At 39.6% G+C, this 19,632-nt stretch overlaps 3 protein-coding genes across 3 annotated transcripts; 1 reads left to right on the plus strand and 2 right to left on the minus strand.

Annotated features, from left to right (window-relative positions):
* Positions 1-69: 69 nt before the first annotated feature.
* Positions 70-6,148, plus strand: LOC113761062 (protein OBERON 4). Its single transcript, XM_027303879.1, has 2 exons — positions 70-3,736; positions 5,257-6,148. The coding sequence occupies exons 1-2, from the start codon at positions 793-795 to the stop codon at positions 5,823-5,825; spliced, it is 3,513 nt and encodes a 1,170-aa protein (XP_027159680.1). The 5' UTR covers positions 70-792; the 3' UTR covers positions 5,826-6,148.
* Positions 6,149-6,937: 789 nt separating this feature from the next.
* LOC113763752 (DNA topoisomerase 2) lies at positions 6,938-14,617 on the minus strand. The gene is made up of 19 exons (XM_027307668.1): positions 13,998-14,617; positions 12,332-12,624; positions 12,183-12,249; positions 11,825-12,095; positions 11,529-11,728; positions 11,231-11,440; positions 11,026-11,139; positions 10,816-10,926; positions 10,569-10,733; positions 10,126-10,467; positions 9,901-10,034; positions 9,454-9,811; positions 9,188-9,374; positions 9,016-9,065; positions 8,491-8,916; positions 8,217-8,406; positions 8,065-8,129; positions 7,866-7,983; positions 6,938-7,681 (listed from the first exon to the last, which is right to left on the minus strand). The coding sequence occupies exons 1-19, from the start codon at positions 14,559-14,561 to the stop codon at positions 7,089-7,091; spliced, it is 4,458 nt and encodes a 1,485-aa protein (XP_027163469.1). The 5' UTR covers positions 14,562-14,617; the 3' UTR covers positions 6,938-7,088.
* A 1,641-nt stretch (positions 14,618-16,258) lies between these two features.
* LOC113759514 lies at positions 16,259-18,366 on the minus strand. The gene is made up of 4 exons (XM_027302090.1): positions 17,836-18,366; positions 17,688-17,741; positions 17,362-17,590; positions 16,259-16,734 (listed from the first exon to the last, which is right to left on the minus strand). The coding sequence occupies exons 1-4, from the start codon at positions 18,364-18,366 to the stop codon at positions 16,259-16,261; spliced, it is 1,290 nt and encodes a 429-aa protein (XP_027157891.1).
* Between the last annotated feature and the right edge of the window lie 1,266 nt (positions 18,367-19,632).

The following is a 19,632-nucleotide window of genomic DNA, read 5'->3' on the forward strand; positions in this document are numbered from 1 at the left end:
TTCCCGAGGCCCCTCTCCTTGACCTATGCGCTCTACGCACTTTGCGTATTCAGGTCTCCCTCTTTCTCTCTCTCTCTTCGAGCAGTTGTTAGAACTTCGTTGACTGAATATTAATTACATTAATACCTCTCGTTCTTTCCTACTCCTAAAAAAACATTTGATCCCTGGACTGACAGATTTCGTCAAATTCATCAGTTTTTTATGCTTGTATTTTATCGAATATATTTGTCTGAATCTTGGGAATGACCGGAAGATCTCATCTTCGCCGGCCAGCAAGGGGGTGCTAATCTGACGGCAACCCACCTGGTAATTTCCAAAAGGGTTTACGAATCTGTGTTTTTTAGGTTGGAAAGATTGAATCTTGGTACTCAGTTTGGGTACTGGGCTTAATGCAAAAGCTGAAGCTGGGTTTTCTGAGCTCAGTTTTGGCTTGAAATGCTATTTTGTAGCTGTTAATACGCTTTCTTGTGTCGTTTTTTTGGCTTGTTGAGATCCTTTTTTGATGATGATGATGAAGTTTTTAGTATCAGCTTGGAATTAGGGCTTTTTGATTTTGAGCTTAGACAAGAAAGGGTTTTTGCTTAAATCACTGAGGGTTTTCTGAAATTGAAATCCCTAAGTTCTTCATAAATTTGATGCTTTAGAATTTGCTTTGTGGGTGGATTTGCATGGATTTTGATGCGGGGTTATTGAGATCGGCGGCTGATAGTGTTGTTTTCACTGATAACGCAACGGCTTTTTTCGTAAATTTGGGGAAAGCTTAGGAGATTTGTTGTGATAGTAGAAGTAACCATGAAGAGATTGAGGTCAAGTGATGACCTTGACTCTTTTGGTGACAAGGCAGCGTGCAAGGACTGGGGAAGGAGGGATGAGGATTCTGGTTCATCACATAGGTCCTTGATGCACAGGAGCTCTTATTACAAGTCAGATAGTGCAAGAAAGGGTATATCTTCTTCGTCTTCTAGGTATGATAGGGTAGAAGATGATCGTGATAATTTGAGACCAGTTAGAAAGCGATCTGATTATGATGTTGATAGTTATGATAGGAGGAAGAGCTATGATAGATACAGAGAAAATAACAACTCTGAGAGAGGGGTTTTGAGCTCTTCTCCAAGGGGTGGATATGGTGCTGAGAGGGTTCATCGGTCTGAAAGCTTTTCAGCGTTGAGAAGAGAAGTTCCAAAGGGGTTTAGATCAGAGCGTGATAGGTCTCGGCGCGAAGGAAGTGTTTCATCATGGCGCAGGTTTGGTGGAGCTAAAGATGTTGATGACGGGACCAGGGGTGGCGCTGATTCTGTCAGAGTCGCTAGAGTGGACTCGGATGAGGTTGGGAAGGTGAGGTCTCCTCAGAGATTGAAGGATGCAAAGTCACCACCTTGGTCAAAGGACTCTGGGAGTGAGCAGACTAAGAGTATGGAAATTAGAAAAAGTGAAGATTTGCCTGTGGAAAGCAGTGGAAACAACAGCGAAAGGGAGGAAGGGGAGCTTGAACCTGATCCTCGACCGGTACCTGTATCCGAGCCGATTGCTGAAGATCAAGCTTCTGATGGATTGCAATCTTCTCAGAAGGAGTTTGAGTGTCAGAACCATGTGGAAGATAAACACTTGAACGACAGGGCAACTTCAACATCTGCAGAAAATGTGGTGTCCAGTAAAATGTCTGTCCAGGATGAGCAAGTAGAAGGTAGAGTGTTGGAACATGTTAGTGATTCCACAAAGGAAGGTAATGGGTTGCCTGATTGTGAAAATCTAGGCCGGTTGACAAATAACTATTGTGACAGATATAAAGGCCTTGCAGATAATGCGGGCACCAAGGAAGATAAATTTTCACACACAGTTGTTGTTTATAATGAAGAAGTTGGTGAATCACAAACTGTGAAAGAAGAAGAAAGGGAAGCCAAGGGAATAGATCTTGAAGGTGAAACAGGTGGAAGTGATCTTCCAGAAAAACATACAGGGCTTTCAGAGGATACTGGTGCTTGTTTGGCAGTTTCTTCACATGTAGTGGAGGAAATAAACGAGAACCACAAGGATAAGGGAAAAACTGTCGCTCTCTCAGCTTCTAATTGCACTCCTTCGACAGTAGATGAGTTTGGGAATGCAACTGAATCAAGTGGCCCCATGACTTACAGAGATACTTATGCAGAAGGACCAAGTAAAAGAAGCTTGGATCTATTCACTGCTGATCCCGTTAAAAGACCTGAGAAAGAAGTAAAGTGGAGTAATGACAAGCCCAAGGACGAGAAGCTTACTCTTGACCTCTCCCTTAGCCTACCGAATGTGCTTTTGCCTATTGGCTTTCAAAATACAACACAGGCGCCTGGCTCTCCCAGTCATGGAAGGAGCGTCCAATCATTTCATAGCTCTTTTCGCACTGATTCTGATGGGTTTAATGGATCAATGTCGTTCTCAGGTTCCCAACACTTCACCCACAACCCTAGCTGTTCCCTAACTCACAATACATTAGATCAAGAGCAGTCCGTTAAAAGTCGACCCTTATTTCAGGGAGTGGACTGGCAAGCTCTCGCCGCAGACGAGCCAAAGAGCAAAGCCCTTCCACCACTTGTTCAAAAACTGTTAGCAGAGGGAAATGGCTTGCATCAGCAGTATGAAACTTCTCAAGGAAATTCAATTGCTCAAGCTTTGGCGCAGCGAACTAGATCAGTTGAGGGAAATTTTAGAGCACCAGGTGGACTGGAACGGCAATTAAGTTTCAACAAACAGTATCCTGGAGTACCCTCCCAGCATCCTAATGATAATAGATCTCCTTCACAGAGCCTTGGTTCCCATGAAACTGGGTCTGCATATCTTAAGGATAAGAAACAAGCACTCAGAGAGAAGAATGGTGGTATTTTAAGCAAGATCAGTAACCCAGAAGGAAGAGAGCAGCTATGGAGTGTTGGAGCTGACTTTGTTGAGTCCATAATAACCATGATAGTTTCAGAGCCACTAAATGTTGTGGCTCAGAGGTTCAATGAAATATCTGCACAACAAATGGCTTTTCTGAAGGAGTCCGTTGGTGATATAATCAGGAATCCTGGCAGGCAGTGGCAGCTAAGTGCCATCCAGAAAGCACTAAAGAGCAGGTCTGACATTACCTTGGAGATGCTACTGAAGTCCCATCGAACACACTTGGAGATTTTGGTGGCTGTGAAGACTGGTTTACAGGAATATGTTCAATATAATTGTGATGTATCAGCTTCTGATTTGGCGGAGATATTTCTGAACATGAGGTGTAGGAATCCAACATGCTTGAGTCCTTTGCCCGTTGATGAATGTGATTGCAAAATCTGTGCTAAGAAGAATGGTTTTTGTCGGGAGTGCATGTGCCTTGTGTGTTCAAAGTTTGACATGGCTTCTAATACTTGCAGCTGGGTGGGGTGTGATGTATGTCTACACTGGTGCCACGCAGATTGTGGGTTGCGGGAGTCTTACATTAGAAATGGGCATAGTGCCACTGGACCTGAGGGTACAACAGAGATGCAGTTCCATTGTGTTGCCTGTGATCATCCTTCTGAGATGTTTGGCTTTGTGAAGGAGGTATTTCAAAACTTTGCAAAGCAATGGACTGCAGAAACTCTTTCGAGGGAAATTGAACATGTTCGGAGGATCTTCTGCGCAAGTGAGGATTTGAGAGGGCAACGATTGCATAAGATTGCCTTGCAGATGCTTTCTAATTTGGAAAATAAAGTTAATCTTCAGGAAGTTCAAAAACAGATTATGGGTTTTCTAAATGGTAAGAGCTCGATATCAGCTACTGTATTTTCAATTGTCTTAACCTTACATTTTCACAAGAAACTCAATTCTGTCATGTATACTTGATTTTATTGTACTTTATTATTCATTTATTTTTTACCTTCATGTCTATAGGGGACAAGTTAGGAGAAGCAGAATCCTTGATGCGTCACCAATTTTTAGTTATGTTGCACTCTAAAAAGCACTTTCTACATGAAACTGAATTATCTTATACAAATATGCAGAACCCCCATTACACTATGTAATCATTATTTGCATCCTCTCTCTAAGATTGATTAAAAAGAACCTCTTCAGGTCTTTACATGTGAAAGTTTGTTTACATACGAGTGTTATGGACATTATTTTATGGTTTCAAAATACAATGCACCATGCAAAGCATATGTCTAAGGGCTTTGGGAAACACAATGCGAAATTTTCTGCACTTTATGTTGAAATATGGTCTGAAGCAGTTCACTTATTATTTTATACTTTGATGTTTGGCTCGCAATAAGCCTTGAAAAAAAATTTTATTTGTGAAAATTCAACTATCTTTCTAGAGCAGTTTGTGAATGAAAAGATTAGCTTTTTCCTTTGCTTTTGACCATTTTAATCCACATTAGGTCTATAAATTGTTTTGTGGTTATATTTGCAAGAAACAGAAAATTACTTGTTCTTTCTTTACTAAATATGCTGTACTTGTCTTGGGTAAACTACATGCTCCTCTGCTATCTCAAATCTCAAAATCTGTGTGTCCTCTCCAGAGTTAATAAGCTCAGATTGAGTCTTCTATGTTCCTTCAGCTAAGCATTACTATTTGAACAACCTTATAGTTAGCTATTGTTATCATCTTTTCAATGAAATAATGGTTTATGGCTCCCAAGTTCGTATGATGAATAAATAAAGTGCTTTGTTTTTCTTAAAGATATTTAAATAACCAATGTGAATTACATTGTGTTGAAAACATAAGCCCAAAGCACTTTATTTCTAAACATTTGAATAAACGTAAAGTCCTATAGGATACTGCAGAGCCTTCTTTCTGCTTATTTACTTCAGCTATAGAATTAGTAAGACAGAAACCAGTCGAATTAAATGCTCTTACTCAACTCAGGAAGGTCTGCATAAAATGTAGTCAGAAAGCTTAGTTTGCTGATGTCATTTGATTTCCGTTCATACTTGTAGAATTCCTTTGTATTTGCCTTACTATTCCAGAGTCTGAATGTGCATGTATATTGGTTGAATGATTTGTGACACTCTGGCTTATGTACTACTAATATGCATTAAGATGCCAGCACCGGGTATTTGGGTGGCTTAGGCTATTTGGGTGGCTTAGGCTTCATGTGGTGTATAGGTGATTAAACAGCCATCCCAGGTGTTCACACTTGTCACTGCTTGCTACAGTTCGTTTTGGAACTTGCATTGGTCAGGGATTTTGGCATGCCTGTTAATTCGATTTTATGTGAATGCCTTTATCATTTTGGAGCTGGAGTTTTCTAACTTGTGCATCCTCTGACACGATTGCAGATGCTGATTCCTTGAAGCATTCTAAAGCCCCTGTTATATCCAGAAAGGAAATGACACTGACGATTGATGAAAAGACTAACGGTATTGCTGGGCCCAGCAAAGAAGCTCAATGGTTAAATTCTGTTAGCTTAGAGGCGTCTCAGTCAGATAAGCAGACGGGTTTTTTTCCAAGGTTGGAAGGTAATAGATATGATAAAGATATGCTGAAATATGATTTGCAAGCAAGTACTCCAAAGGACCATGTTTTTGATGAGCTGGAGAGCATCGTGAGAATCAAACAAGCAGAGGCAAAAATGTTTCAAGTACGTGCTGATGATGCAAGAAAAGAAGCTGAAGCATTGAAGCGCATTGCTGTCTCAAAGAATGAGAGGATTGAAGAAGAATACAGGAGCCGAATCGCGAAATTACGCCTGGCTGATGCTGAAGAGATGCGCAAACAGAAACTGGAAGAGCTTCAGGCTCTTGAAAGATCTTTGCAGGATTACTTTCACATGAAGATGAGGATGGATTCAGATATTAAAGATCTGCTCTTGAAGATGGAAGCTACAAGACGGAACCTCACCTTGTAATTCATCAGTAATGTGCTTCCCATCCCACTAAATCTCATCAACACCAGGATTAGATACTGGTATTGATGCCATTGTTATAGGTCTAGTGGTCTACTACTCTCACTTCTTTTGCCGTTTGATAGGTGTACTGTAGTGTATTTTCTGCTGTAGCTAGTAGCTACTGCTAACCAGAATCTGTATAGAGATTGCCCATCTGGCCATGCTAGTACGAACATTCTCGGTTACAATCGGTTAGTACGAACATTCTCGGTTACAATCGGTGTCCAATTGAAGAAATTAGATATGAAGTGATATGATATTCTATGGCATTCAACATTGTTGTCTCTCGATCTCAAAGAAGTTGAAAGAAAGCATTCCATATTCTTCAAAGTCAAGTCAATTCGATATCAAATTGATTAGAACTGACGGGATCTCTTATTGATACTCATTCGTATAAAAGAATGAAGAACATTGGATCTTCCTGCAAATGATGTATAATTCATGAACTATAATCTTATTAAGATTTGTTGGCCTCCTGAAATAAGTCTTCACTTCTTTGTTTACAAACAGGTGTGACTATGATCATAGTTCAGTTGCTTTTTGTGTGCGGAAAATCATTCTTTTGCCAGCAGAAACCATCTGAGTTTTAATCAACATCAATTCTTTGCATGAGCAAACGTTGGATAACAGTTGATTATGCGTTTTTTGGGGGTCTATGCGATTAAAAACACTGAGATGGCCAAGACATATCCAATATTTTTGTCAAAATAATTTATAAGTTTCCTTAAAATCATTGGTTAAGAATGGTATCTTATCATCTCTTAGTTCAGGGTTTAATGAATCAAAGAGCCACGAGACTAATCAAGGTGTCGTTAAATGTTTGTATCCTTTTTTCAGAATGCTCAGCTTCAATGCATATGTGGTGCAAATTATTTTATGCTGGTAGATTGGGAGTATACCTATCTGATCTGTGTGTATATATAATGAACCTTTGGTGCAGAATCGTGATGTAAGAAGAAAACCACATGGAAAAAAAAATTGATTTGTTTCTTTTTCATTTCGGGGGTTCTTGGGACGAGGTGAGTAAAAGACAATATGAAAGAACCATCTAAAGCTACCAAAAACTGGTAAAATAAGAATAGAATATAAGTTTCTATTAGAGGTGAAGATGAAGCATGCCCACGTACCAAGACGATACATAGAATACAAGAAGTATTGCCTGCTTGCTTGCTCTTGTTCTTTTGCAGTAAAGTGAAAATGAAAGTTAATGGAACTAATCTAATCTCAATCATCACCTTCGTCAAAGTCAGAGTCATCTGGAACGTCATCATTTTCAGAATCACTCAAGACATATTTTGCTTTACCACGATTACCGCCCCTCTGTGGTCTGGCTCTTGGAACCACAACTTGAGCTGATTCTTCTGTGCTCCCAGAAGCATTAGAAGCAGGGCTCTCCTGTCCCTCACTTTCAGGTGATATCTTGTCATTCTCCTGCTGGCTAAGCCTTTCCAGCACAGAGCCACTCTTCTTGTTGAATGGTGATGGCCTCATTCTCCTGACTTTTTTCTCAGGTGAAATCTTAGAAACATCAGCAGGCTTTAGAACTTCTGTAATCAGCTTCTGCCCAACAAGTTGAGAAGTTTTATTGGCCTGACCTCTTTTCTTTGGTGCTGCAGCAGGCTTAGCTGCTTTAGAATTGGCTGTTTTTTTCCTTCCTTTCTCTTTTGGAGCTGCCTCTACCTCCAGTTCAAAGTCTTCATCATCACTGATTTCAATCTGATCATCATCACCATCAGAAATCTCTGTGACACTTACCAAAGGCTTCTTTGTAGTAGCTCTTTTGCTGGGTTCTCTTTTTGGAATTTCAGTTTCCATGGCTGTAGACAGAACGTACCCATCCAATATAAGATGTCAACAGCAAATAACTAACGTCACTTAGGCTTCGAAACTATTACATTTTTATGGGAGCAAAAATGACCATGGAACAATGAACATGACAGGGTCAAAATATTCTGCAGGAGCAAATTTATGAAACAAGCGAAACAGTATACATGAACTTACTCTCGGACTGATCAGGGGAAGAAGACCCAAGGTTATAGGCTGCTAGTCTATCTTTTAGTGCAAGCACTTCATCATCATCTTCATCATCTTCATCCCTCAATACAGAAGAAGTTTTTCCCTGCCATGAGTCATGGAAAATGTAAGTAAAATATCAACTAATGTCAGAAACTAAGAAACATGTCTTTTATAACATTCACACCTTTCTAGCAGGAGCTTTCTTTGGACCAGCTTTGCCTTTTGGCTTGGCTACCTCAACTACATTATCTGGGAAAAATCAGAAACTCTCAGCTTGAGATGCATGTTACTAACTGAATGCAAAGCTAACAACTACCACTAAACATGAAAACTCACTTGTTTCCAAAGCTGAACTAGATGAAATTTCCATTGGTTCAGTTGTAGGCTCTGTGTTGCTAGCCTTTCTATTATACTTCCGTGGATTTTTTGGAGCTTGACGGGTAGGCTTAGGACCATCATCTTTCATTGCCTTCCTCCTCATCTCTTTTCTTGCTGCCTCTGCCTGGGCATCACTTATATCTTGTTCCTGAATCCAGTGACACAAAATGAGAAAAGAGAACAGGGAAATAGAAGCAACAGCTGGAAGAGGTGACAGGCTATTCTATCATACATCAAGTTGGCTCTCAAGAGCATCAAGGTCCTTCGTCCACAGAGATTTTGGAGTAGCCTTTCTCAAATCATCAACCTCCCCCTTGAGCTTGTCTCTATCAGCACAGAGCTCCTGGACCTTCTCAAGAGTCAAGGATCCAATTGCCATTGATAACAAGTACTCGTAATCACTTGCCCGAACTCCTTTGCTGGTAGCCACTTCAGAACTCTCTTCAGTTTCTTCAGCATCCTCGATTGACCCAGCAACAGCTGCTTCCACACTCTTCTTTTTGGGAAAGGGGGTGAAACCTTTTTCTTTCAGTTCAAGGAAAAGATCGGCTCTTTTTCTGTTGCTCACTATAATACTGCCTTCTACAACTGCTAGGATAAACCTGACCTTGTTATCAAGTTTCAAATGCTCTAGTTGAAGATTGTCCAACAGAACTTTCTGCATACAATTATAAAATTACTGTCACAAACTAGCAAAAAACAGTCAACCAGACCTTGTGCACGGATGCATTTGGTTAATCAAATGCGCCAAACTTACCTTTCTTTTCTCATAAAACTCAAGCCTTAAATGGAAGAACTCCCCTAAAACTGCAAAGCAAAATTTTCTTGAGTGAGAATTAGGGCAACAGAACATGTTACATCAACATCTTCTGTTTGGTATAGGTAGTATAGGGCAGGAATTAGTATTTTGTTGGTTGCAAATTACATACTTTGTTCTGGGTTATCAAATTTCTTGATAATGCCCTGTGAGTCAAAGAGGTGCATGTTGCTTGTGCTAATTGTTGTGGTTAGCTTGAATTTCTTCAACAAACCCTCATGCTTGGCCATGAGTAAATTCTCCTCGGACATGATTATTTCCAGATATACTGTAGTATCATCTGTATGGTCCCTGAATTCCTGTAAAAGGAATTCCACTGATAAGTACAATTCACATTCAACATTCACCCAATCAGTTAAAGAAAAAATTAAAACAAACCTTGATGAATGGATCCTTGACTTTTTCATTGCCCATCATAATCGATTCAAGGAACTCCTTGTAATCCTGAGTCCACTTCCTAATTGGCAGCTCAGTGACACGAATTGTTGTTTCATCGACTTCCTCTACAACTCCACTGACAGTATAGCTAGCTCCAGCTTCCTTGGTTGCTGTTTTCTCAATGGTTCCTCTAAATCCTCTATACCAAGGCTCCATGGGTTCCATTGGCTCATTATTCAGCAAACGCCTAATGTTAGCAATAATGTCCCTCGGATTGTAATTTGGAATATAGGAACTCCATCCTGTACCAATTCCTTCACTTCCATTAACCAGAACCATTGGGATAATGGGCATGTACCTGTAGCAAAAAGGAATAAACTATTCATAGTTAGCTAGCCATATCTTTACAACAAAAATAGCATCTGTAGCACAAAGAATCATACTTACCAAGTAGGTTCAATGGATTGACCATCTTCATTCAGATAATCTAGGAGGACATCATCATCTTTTGGGAACAGGGATCGTGTGATAGGTGAAAGTCTAGTATATATATACCTAGCACTTGCATGATCTTTCCCACCCTGCGAGTGGGTATACCATTGTATCAGATGGAGTCCACTTTGATGAGACAGTTAAATCTTTTATGAAGAAAGATTATTCCTGTTGTATTACCTGATTACGTGTACCAAATTGGCCATTTGGTTGAAGAAGATTAATGTTGTTGCTGCCCACAAAATCCTGAGCCATACCGATGATGGAACTTGCCAGACTCTGCTCACCATGATGGTAAGCTGAGTGTTCAGACACGTAACCGGAGAACTGGGCTATTTTTAATTCCTTGACAAAGTTCCTCTTGAAAGAACAGAAAAGAATCTTTCGTTGGCCTGGCTTCAGGCCATCAACCATTGATGGAATTGACCTCTGAAGATCCGCCATGGAAAACAATATGAGCTCCTTGTTAACGAAGTCACTGTACTTGATTAGCTTTTCTTTCTGATCCAGGTAAGTGCCAGGCTGCAAGGAAGAAAAAGTTTGGCATCATGCAGTTACAAGTAACAATGTTCTTACCTTGTGATCACAGTTGTGAAACTTAATAAAACATCTCCAATGCAAACCTCATACTGCCGAAGCCAATTCTTCCTTGCTTCAATCTTCTTCTTACTGAAGGCAAGTTCTATTGCTTCCCCATCATTATCATCCACCCAGATGAAGTCTTTCTTGTGCTTCCCGAGATCTTTGAAGTACTCTTTTCCTTCTTTGGATGTGCTTGTCCCCAACCCCTGCCATGATATGGGACGAATATTATGGCAACTATGCATTTATAGGACCTAAATCTATACAGCTCATCTTGATCACACAAACCTTATAATACTTTATGGACCAACCAGTTGCATTGCCGCTCAAACTTTCCTTCCATGATTCATATTCAGGCATTGTATAAAATGACAATGCCCTCCCATTCTTATGAGTAGCCTGCAGTACAGGAAGTTCAAACTTCAACATGTTATGGACTGTCTTTCAATATTCTCATGGATATGGATATAAACTACTGCACAATCAAACAGCATGAACCTTCACTATAGGCGTGATGAACTCCACTAAGAAAGACGGAATTTTCAGCAATGACGGCCAAAATGAGTGAATGAAATTAATCAGCAGTCCCTTGATGTGTGAACCGTCATGATCCTGCTCAAGGACAGATCTAAAAATGTTGATCCTTCACTCATCATCAAAAGCAAAACTGGAAGTTTGAGAAACAACAAGAGAGAGAAGAGACCTGATCTGTCATAATCATCAGGTGGCCATATCTCAGAGACTTAACACTATCATACACTTTTCCATGCTGGAGACCAAGAATTTGCTTGATATACTGAATTTCAGCATTATCCATGATTTGCTTGTGGCTGGCTTCCCTTACATTCAGCAGTTTACCTCTCAATGGAAAAACACCATAGAAGTTTCTCCCAACAACTGAAATTCCGGCCATCTGCACAGCATACAATGTCCTTTTTTATATTCTCTGGATAAAATAAACCAACTCAAACATGGTGAGAGTCAAGAACATAGTAACTTACAGCAAGAGCCTTTGCTGAATCCCCTTCTGTCAAAATCAAGGTGCATCTATCAGAATTCTTCCCACCAGCATCATTAGCATCTTCCAGCTTAGTTATCCCAGTAATCCTCTGTCTTTTTGCTCCATCAGTTTTCTTAAGGTCTTTGCTTTGCTTGAAGTCTGCCCAAGAAAGGAGGTTCTCTACCACTCCAGACTTGGCCACTGCCAACGAATTAATCAGTGAACATGACTAAGTACACTTGTAAGAGCTAAGTAATTTCAATAACAACACAAACTTAATAAGGACCAAATACTCACCTTTCTTGAGGAACTCTTGCGAAAGTTCACATTTAGAACCAAAACTGCTTTGTCGCAGTGTCAGTGTTTCCTTTGTTTGAGAATCAAAAGCAGGGTTGTCAATAAGAGCATTGACGAATACCCATAAATGATTTTTGACAGAATGAGCCTTGAGATTGGCATTCTTGTTCTTCTTGTTTACAATACCAATTATATGGTTCGTTATCTGGTTGGTAACATAATCAACATGAGTCCCACCTTTGATAGTTGCAATTCCATTGACAAAGCTGACCTGAAAAAAGCTTCAGAATAGTAAGTTGGACAGCAAATTTGGCACGAAACTTATGCGACATGTACTGAATCAATCATCTTCCTATACCTGTTGAAACTGCCCTTCACTTAGACTTGCACATACCTCCCACCGCTCATTAACTTTCTCCACAATCCTGTAATATTTGTTTAACCAGTCATTGCAAAAACTGATATTGATATTAAGACAAAAATCTACTTTTGAAGAAAAATAAGAACCTTGGGAGTGGATCTGGTCTGGTCTTTGCAGCAGATTGTAGATAGAGATCGCAATAGTCAGAGAATGATTTGACAGGAACTCGCTGACCATTTAATTCAACCTTCACTGTCTTTCCTAGGCATCCTGCCAGATCAACCACTCTCTTTTTCATCAAAGCAAGAACGTCATCCTCTAAATGGGTCATGTTAAACTTTGCCAAGTCAGGCTTAAAAGTAACCTTGGTCCAGTTCTCGCTCTCTTTGCACTTAGATATAATGGGTTGAGATTTATTCCCCATGTTATTAGAGAAAACCTTGATACAAACAAGATATAATACTCATCAGTTCACACAAGAAACACTTAGTGAAAGCTAAAACTTGTGGAGCTTCAATCTACATTTACTTTTCACAATGAGGAAAAAAAATGAAAAGCAGAAAAGTTAATCAAAAGAATATTTCAATATAGAAAAAAGGGCATAACCTAAATTAAGCTAAACGCTAGGTAAGCAAACAAAAACCAGTACCTTGCCTGGTAAACAAGGAGCCTCTTGACCCAGATATACGTCCCAGGACATTATATTGATATTATATCACAGTCTAATTAAATTCCAGTTGCAAATGAAATACAAAAGAGAAGAATTCTTTCACGAATTCAATATCAAGAACAAACAAGAAAATAGCTGGAATATAGGAAGTGTGGACTCATAAACTGTTAGAAAAACACTCTGACTAACTATGCGTGCATATCCAACACATCAATGTTACAACTTGTTAAAAGCCCATGTGCATTCCAATCAACCAGGTCCGGGAAATCCGAAGAAAACTTAAGCTCAAACCATCTGGCAACTAAAGTGAACATGCTAATGATATTACACCTGCTACTATTTGCAAACAAAGCACGACCAACATCCACAGTCCTTAAATCGAAATTCCAAAAAAAAACCCCTCAGAGCTAACGATGAAGATTTAAGGAGCATACGACACAGGATTCCCTCAATTGGATGGGGAAAATACTCTATATAATTTAGGACATCCAACACAAGAAACGGAAATGCAAAAATTATCTACACTCATACATACGCAAAACCTCAAAATATTGGAAGAGAGACGAAATGGATAGGTTAGCATCAAGGAAAAAAAATGTCAACATCAACTTGATTTAAAAAACAACAGAGAGAGAACTTAATCACTAAGTAACACCCAACAATATCAAGTAACCTTCAGAGAGAAAGATAATCCAAACAAAGGATCAAAAGAAAGAAACACTTAAATATTATGAACGTAGGAAAATTTATCATCATTAATACAAAAAGACCCCAAAATCAAATCCAATCAAGAAAATGTCATTTTATCGTCATCCGAAAAAACCAGTCTATTAATTGTTGGCATTTTCATATGATACCTCCAAAAAAAATCAAGTTTCGGCTATAAAGTAATAATCAATCAGAAAATCCTAAAAACGAAATTAAAAACAACAAAATCCATAAAATATCCGGGACGCAGAAAAATTCCCATACGCAAGGTAAAAGAACCATAAATAAAATTATACCTAGGGAATCAAAACACTAATCAAGAAAACCCTTAACCCTAATTTCATCAGCATCCAAGACAAATCAGACCCACATCACAATGACGAAAGAAACCATTTCCATGTATACGAGAAATTATGGAAGTAACAAATGTATACCTGCTTATACTTCTTCTGCCTCTTGCCATCAGCAGTCTCGATAACAAATTCGGTTGAAAAGATATTCGTGAGCTTAGCTCCATACCCATTTCTCCCACCAGTAGTCTTCTTCACAGTATCATCATAGTTGCTACTCGTCAACAAGTGCCCAAAAATCAATTCGGGTACATAAACCCCTTCTTCCTGATGAACCTCGACTGGAACCCCATCCCCATTATTATAAACGCTAATAAAATTCTCCTCCACATTAATAACAACCTTAACTGAGTCCATCTTGGGGTCTCTCTGCTTGTTATCAGCCGCATTGACGAGAATTTCGTCAAAGATTTTGTAAAGACCGGGGACATAGGAGATCTGGCGGTGAACCATGGCGTCGTTTTCAAAAACCCATAGAGTTTGGGAGTGTTTTTCGATGGATCCGATGTAGGTATCGGGACGAAGGAGGATGTGTTCGAGCTGGGACTTTTTCTGGTAGGTTTCCTCGATGGTTTTTCCGGTGGGCAAGACAATGTTGGCATTGTTGCTTGATTGGAGAGGGAGCTTTGCTGTTTTTGAGTTTGCCATTGTTGTTGCTAGGGCTTCTTTCCAGAGAGACGAAGACACAGAGATGGTGTCTGTGAGGGGAGAAATGGAAGGGGAAAGTCAGGGGAGATTTGGGCATATAGGAAAAGGAGGGGCATGTGGAGAGTTAACGGTCGACTGAGATTTTGAAATTTGAATTTTGAAATGGTGTTGGGAAATGGAGGGATGCTTTTCTGTTTTCCAGGGGCGCGTGTATGCGGCTTGGGCTTGGGCTTGGGCTTTGGTTTTGGGGAGGAAGAAGGAATGGAAGAAAGGAACAATTGCCCATCTTTAATAGTAGTCAGAGTTTGGGGGTCCTAATCACAATAACAAGTAAATTTGTACGGCTTAGAATAAATTAAATAGCATTCTGGATTGAAACATTAAAACTGCAAAAATAGTGCATAAAAATTAGAGTAAATCTTATATACATTGCTAGAGTATATATACACTATCACGGATGGATGTACGACTCATATGCAAAATTTGAATTTCAAATTCAAATTCAGATTATATGTCATGCATCCAATAGTGAAAGTGTATATATTATCAGCGTACAGAAGATTAATTCTAACAATTATATGCGTGGAAAATGGTAATCAATATAAAACTGATTTTTAGTGTGAATAATAAACTCAAAACAAAAAAAAATTGTTCAAAGAAAATAAAAAATTTGTGTGTGGATTTGATAAAATGAAATGCAAAGAATTTACTTTGACTGTGTTTGGATATCTATTATTTGGAGTATTATTTGATAAAATATTCTAGATAATGGAAAAATGTCTCAGATAACAAAAAAATGTTTGGACAACTTTAGTGACAATTCTTCACTTGAGACCGTCCTCATTGCCAGGTTGGACCACGTGGATACATTACTTTAGTCGATATGAGGACAGATAAAAGAATTGGCCAGCTTTCTCATGCAGACGTACTTTAGCTTCATGCAGCTCAGTGACCCGTAATTTGCCTTGACGAATGCCAGGGTTCTAAACACTGGGGCAAAGCGGAGGCAGTCCAAGTTTCATGCAACTGAGAAGTTAGGCACTCAAAGCAACTACTTCCTAAAGGAACATGAGGCAACTAAGCCATTCGTGTAAACCTCCATTCCCTTTTGCTGCGGACCAGTTTGATAACTCAGACGATGCATACAATTAGAAGAGCAGTTCTTTCTTCGTCCCTTTGTGTTAAAATCTCCATCTACGTAGGCGCTGGACTGAGATTTGGCGATGGGGCTACTATGGACACAGACCACCAAGGGGTTGGAAGTATCCGTTGACGGGTGTGATGTTGGAGCTCTTGACATCTCAGGTTTATTATGAAAAAACCGCAGACCATAAGATGATGTAAACCTGGGAATATAAGAGCAGATATTGCAAAATAGGGAGGAGAAAACAATGCATGCAGTCATTAAATTCTTGGAGCAGGAGGCAAGCAGTTTGAGAGAAATGAAACATTCAACACACAATACAAACTTATAATTACATTACACAAGCTGGAGATGTCGTCTCTATCTTTTACTAGCCAACATTTCCACCTTGAAGCTAATACGGCAGCTTGAACTAAGTACAACAAAACATACACCTCCCTAAATTTGGCCGAGGATTATATGCATCCTCTTCCACATTAAACCTATTAAGTTGCACAACTTTCCATAGATTCAGGGTGGCGTTTATTAGTTGGCCATTGCGAAGTTCCAACGTCTACTGCCTTCGCCTGCGTGAACTAGCATGCATTTGATTAGCCATTTCTTCTCTCATTGCCTTCCAAGCTGCTATCTCATGTGGGGGCACAGCCAATGGTTGTATATTCGGGTATGGATTACCGCCAGCTTCGGCTTGTACTTGTATGTCCTCTTGTTCATATTGCAGGAAGTGATCATCCGAGGGTTGAGTTTCCCTTAAGAAATTGTGCAATGCACAACATGCAATGACTACATTGATTTGTGTTTGCATATAGGAATATGGGACAGGTCCCTTCAAATAGGCAAATCGTTGTTTCAAGACACCAAAAGATCGCTCAACTACATTGCGAAGTTGGGAGTGACGGGTATTAAATAGCTCCTTCGGTCCTTGGCCTCGGCCACATCCTTGCCCAACACGTGAAACACGTCCTCCTTTAAATGGTTCTAAGAATCCCGGCATCATCTTGTATGCCGCATCCACCAAGTAGTACTTGCCTAAACACAAAGAAATTGACTAGCTAAGCTTCTGAGTTGGCATATTGAAAATGGTGAAAACTTTAAGGGAGGGCTAAGAAATTCTCATAATTGGGATGTCCACAATAATTTCGACTGCTGAGGCTTAAGAAAGAAATGAAAGTGGAATACTTTGGATATCTATTTTCGTGGCTGACAAGGATAGGACACGTGTACGACTCTTTAAAAAAATCAACGATGCTTCACATATTTGAGAATCTCTTTCGCTTGGTAGCAACCCTGTGCAGAAACTCAAAGGTAAACTCTTTCTATTGTAAACTTAAAAAACCTGCCACTAGCCATACCAAAACTGAGACCTGTTATTCCATTTTAGTTTGATATGAGAACAGGCACTACGGTTGAAAAGTATAAAAAGCTAGAGGTGCTACTACAAGAAGACGGGTTTGTATTCTTTAGTCCATTTGCCATTCTTTTTTACTTTCCACCTATTACTGGAAGCACGTCTAAGAATTTATTCAATGCACAATAATAAATTAGCGAGCAGTTAAGGCTTCTGCAGGATGCCACTTATAAGTACTGTATGGACATCAAACACACGTAGATAAATGTTTGTTTGGCCCAACCAGAAATAAACACAAGTTGTCGAACCTGGGGGTGGAATTGGGAAGTCAGTGTGCATTCGAAGTGCACTTTCAAAGACCCGAGCATCGTGTGCGCTTCCCTCCCATCCGGCATAGACATACACAAAGCGCATGTCATGGTCACATACAGCTAAAACATTCTGAGATTGGGTTCCATGTCTATTAGTGTAGGCCATTTGCTCATTTGTGGGCACCGAAGCAGGGATATGAGTGCCATCCATAGCGCCAATAGCATCCTGCATTTTGTTCGAGCAAATGAAATAGTCATTGACATGTAGATAAGGGTGATTGTGAAACCTTCAATTAAGAAAGAAGACAGTGGCTATTACGAACTTCTAAAGCAGCAGTTTGGTAAATATAAGCACCATAAGCATGACTTGGTTCTGTCTATTAGTGTGAAAGCAATATATGTAAATGTTTGCATGAAAATAGCCAGCTTTTTCGGAAAAATAAATGTTTGAGGAGGTATCCCAACATTAACCTTAAACCAAGGATAATACTTGGTGCTATATCGTATTTTTGGATGCACGTCATTTGTTTGTCTTGGTCGAATAATCCTTTGCGCAAATCTACACAGTCCCAACAACACTTCTGCTACATTTCTGTGAATGGTTTCAGTGGAGTGTTGAAATCTCTCCGCCACTACTCGAGTACGCGTGCTATGGCTCAACATGACTAGAGTCATAGCCAGTGATTCCTCAATAGACACATGCTTGTGCGGATTTTGCGGCACGTAGTTATTTTGAACCAAAATGTCACAAAGTCTCATGAAATTATCAACCGTTATTCGACAATTCTCCAATATTCGAAGCGGGTGACCAAGGATTAGCTCTTGCACCCACTTCCAACCAGGCATATCTCCAGTTCGGCAGGGTACTTTGATAAGAGGACCATCATATTGTTCAGCTTCAGGTGCAAATAGCAAAATTGCTGCGCCATTGAGAATTGCCTCATCATCATTCTCAGAGCTAGTGCCATACGAAGTTGAGAAGTTTGGGATGAAGTTTGCCATGTAGGAACAGGACAAATGTTGCTTACGGTTTCGCGAATGGGAAAGCAGGGAAAAAAAAACAAGGACTTACTAGTGGAAGAGAGATATACCAAGTTTTGGAAAGCTGGTGATAACGAGATGGTTGGTGGATGTCTGATTTTAAAGGGCGAGAATGGACATGAATTTGAAAAAAAACTGATGTAACCAAGGTAATTGGGATGCACATGGGATCATAGTTGTCTGTACCAACACCCGTGAAGTTATTCTCTTACAAGTCCCCTTTTTTAAAGATGTATAAGGCCCCGTGAAATGACAAAATGATCTTTAAAAGCTCACCTTTTGATAAGAGTAAAGACCTGCAAGAATGGAACTATTCTTGACAGTGTACACTTTAAACACTCTCAGAATATCTCATCTTTTCATATCAAAAGATCATACATATCGGGTACGTTGGACTTATTCTCTTTATATGCACAAGATTCGGGTTTCACACATTATTGTCCTTAGAAGTTCCATTGATGTAATCATCCAAGCATATGTTTATGTCACATAAAGGCAGAGCAATTATTATTATTTTTTTTTTGAACCAGAGAGTATGCAACTCTCGAGCGTTTTGAAAAATATGCTATCTAATAAAACAAAAATAACATCTAAGCTTTTTCATAAGGAACCAAGTGAGCCTGTGCTTCATCTGCTCAGAAACGTGGGGAGGCAATAAAATCAATTTTGTCAGGATTTGTGTTGTTGTTTCCATGCCCATTGGTTTGACGTTTGCAAATGTCTCAGTTCCATAATGGCTGCACCGAATGTCACGTTTGAGTCTTCCAAAATAATTAGGAAGTGGAGACTATTCACATAGTGGAGAACGTGAGGCTCCCAATTCCCATTTCTTTAGAGGGCCCCTGATGAAGTTTTTACCGTAATGAATAAACCCCTGTCTTACACATAAACTTCCACTAAATTAATAAAAGTATGCAGGCTGTAATTAAAGAATAAACAGAGAGTATCCCGAGCATGATTGGATCGAGTCAATGAAATATTCAAGATAAAAGGCTGTTGTTCGTAAAATAGCAAAGACTTACCAAAAACAGCCATGACAAACCCATAAGCTCAAACAAAACAGCATACAAAGACAGCCATGACAGCAAGGGAACCAGAACCCATGGTTGCAAAGGGAAGTGTCTCCTTTGATCCATGTGGATAAATCTGTGGAGCTATATAAACATAATACTTGTTACATTCAAACATGGAGACAGAATTTCAATTGACCTTAACAACCCAAATTAA

This window comes from Coffea eugenioides, chromosome 2 (genome assembly GCF_003713205.1).
Source record: "Coffea eugenioides isolate CCC68of chromosome 2, Ceug_1.0, whole genome shotgun sequence".
Lineage (NCBI taxonomy): Eukaryota > Viridiplantae > Streptophyta > Magnoliopsida > Gentianales > Rubiaceae > Coffea > Coffea eugenioides.